The 2,111-nt window shown below is 42.9% G+C and overlaps 1 protein-coding gene across 1 annotated transcript; it reads right to left on the bottom strand.

Annotated features, from left to right (window-relative positions):
• Positions 1–580: 580 nt before the first annotated feature.
• Positions 581–1,792, bottom strand: LOC139475994 (neuronal acetylcholine receptor subunit alpha-3-like). The gene has a single exon (XM_071259217.1). It carries the CDS (start codon positions 1,790–1,792, stop codon positions 581–583), a length of 1,212 nt encoding a protein of 403 aa, XP_071115318.1.
• Between the last annotated feature and the right edge of the window lie 319 nt (positions 1,793–2,111).

Genomic DNA, 2,111 nt, shown 5'->3' with positions numbered 1-2,111 from the left:
ATCTTTCGACTTTGTGTTCAAAGTTTGCTTTGCCAAGCTCGTCGATGGCGTTTCGATGATGAAACGTTTGCCACAGGGATGTTTTGATAATCTGCCTCTATCACAATCAAATTCAAATTCGGGATAATCAACCTTTCATCTGTAATATCCATTTGTCAACACGGATATCACTGTATCACTTCCCCTTTGATCTAGTAAAACATGTCTCCAACATCAAAGGTATCCATGTTTTTGGTAAACACATACTCACGTGCACCGGCGAGTCATGTCATGGATAAATGCTTTAGTTAAATGATAAATCATCTTCCTGGGAGTAATGCAGATTTCGTTATCTCAATAACACGTCAGGGCGAGTTGTTTTCGGACACGTAAGGTGTAAAGATAACCACATGACAAAATGACGCCACGATAAAGTTTCATTTTCATGTCAGTTCAATGACATATCCAATAAAGAGTTTGATACTCATTGTCCGTACTTCGGAGGCCAACGCCATGCAGTACAATAAGGTGAACATCCAACAGAACAGTTACAGATAGTTCAAGATTTAACACACTGGCAGAATTGCACGAGGACATTACCTTATCGTCTTAGTTCGATGAAGAATCCCATAGTCACACACAACCAAACAGCCATGAACATGACCATACACAAACAGTCAGCTGATATACAGTATCCACCAGAGTCAGAGCTACTCCCACCTCCCATCACTCTCTCCCTGGGATTCTTATCACCAGCCAAACCATCAGTGGTAATCTCGTCTGTATCCTTGCGCTTACTTCCAGGAAATGAAAACGTCCAAAAACGTGGTATCGCAAACAATGCCAAAGGTGGTTTCTTCCCTGTATCTCTCACGACGATAAGGATGGTGGCGACAACCGAGAGTACGCTGATGCCGAGGAGACATGTAAGATACAGGGTGACCAGTGGGATATTGTCGGAGGATTTTGGTAGTAGTTCACTCACGATGCTCATGAATAAAGTTAGAGAGAGAAGGCATGTGACGGCATACGAAACTTTCTCGCCACATTCACATGGAAGTGCGAACACGAATACGTTGAGAAAAGAAAGTAACACGACAGGAAGAATGACACTGAGGAGAAAGAACGTTGGACGCCTCTCAAAGTCAAACTCAATGTAAAGGGTGGAAAATCGTTTTTCACCTGAGCGTCTTTCACGGGTGTATGCTCTCGATCTTGACACAATCCATTCTCCATTGGATGTGAGCCATCTGGTGTTTGCAGTCTCCAATGACGAGACCAATTTAACCTCATTTGAATCATAGCTGGCAGGAAGAAATCGGAATTCGAATGTCTGAACATCAAAAGGAAATAAAGTTAGATCTAACTTACAAACAGTGAGAAAGTTGGCTCCAGGTGACCAAGTTACTGTGCCATCGCTGTAAACTGTGATTCCAGGTGTGTCGTCTTTAAAAACGTCCCGATCCCCCAGAGACACCGTTACGATGAGTTTCGGTCTCCAAATGTCAGTTAGTGGAGGATGAATGGACTTAATGCCGCTATAATTCTCCGATTTCCAGATAAGGAACTCGTCCCGCCATGTCAGATTCATCCATACGTTGCTTTGGAGGGTCTGCCGGACCTGATCTACTTGAATTATGGACAGAAGGTTGAGTGTACAGTGAACGTCAACATGGTGACTTTGATTGTACAAGGGCCTGTGTTTAGGGCTGTATTTCCGAAACAAGTCTCTGTACAGCCTCTTCATCTCGTCAATACTGCCTGCCACAGATCTACACACAACCAACAACACCAGTACACACGGGAGCTTCATCTTTCTACGACACCGTTGAATGAACTGTGTGACTGATCCCCAACTGTTTACATAATACCATATTGATATTGTGTACAAGTGAGTTGTACACTTTGGCTTTTGTTTGTCGTGCATTTAGGCATATTGACACTCAGTCCGATGTTCCTGAGCTAATGGAACTTCATCAAGACACAAGCTTTACTCACGAAATTTAAATATGGATATGTACACAATGCTATTTGAAGTTGAATGCTTACCTTTTTGATCGAAGGTTGTATTGATTTGCTGAAGGAAATCAGAAACACCCAAGGGCCCTCGATACATATGTGCAGGGTGTTCC

Source organism: Haliotis cracherodii, unplaced genomic scaffold (genome assembly GCF_022045235.1).
Source record: "Haliotis cracherodii isolate W230 unplaced genomic scaffold, xgHalCrac1.p SCAF_3, whole genome shotgun sequence".
NCBI lineage: Eukaryota > Metazoa > Mollusca > Gastropoda > Lepetellida > Haliotidae > Haliotis > Haliotis cracherodii.
This window is presented reverse-complemented; position numbering and strand designations above follow the sequence as displayed.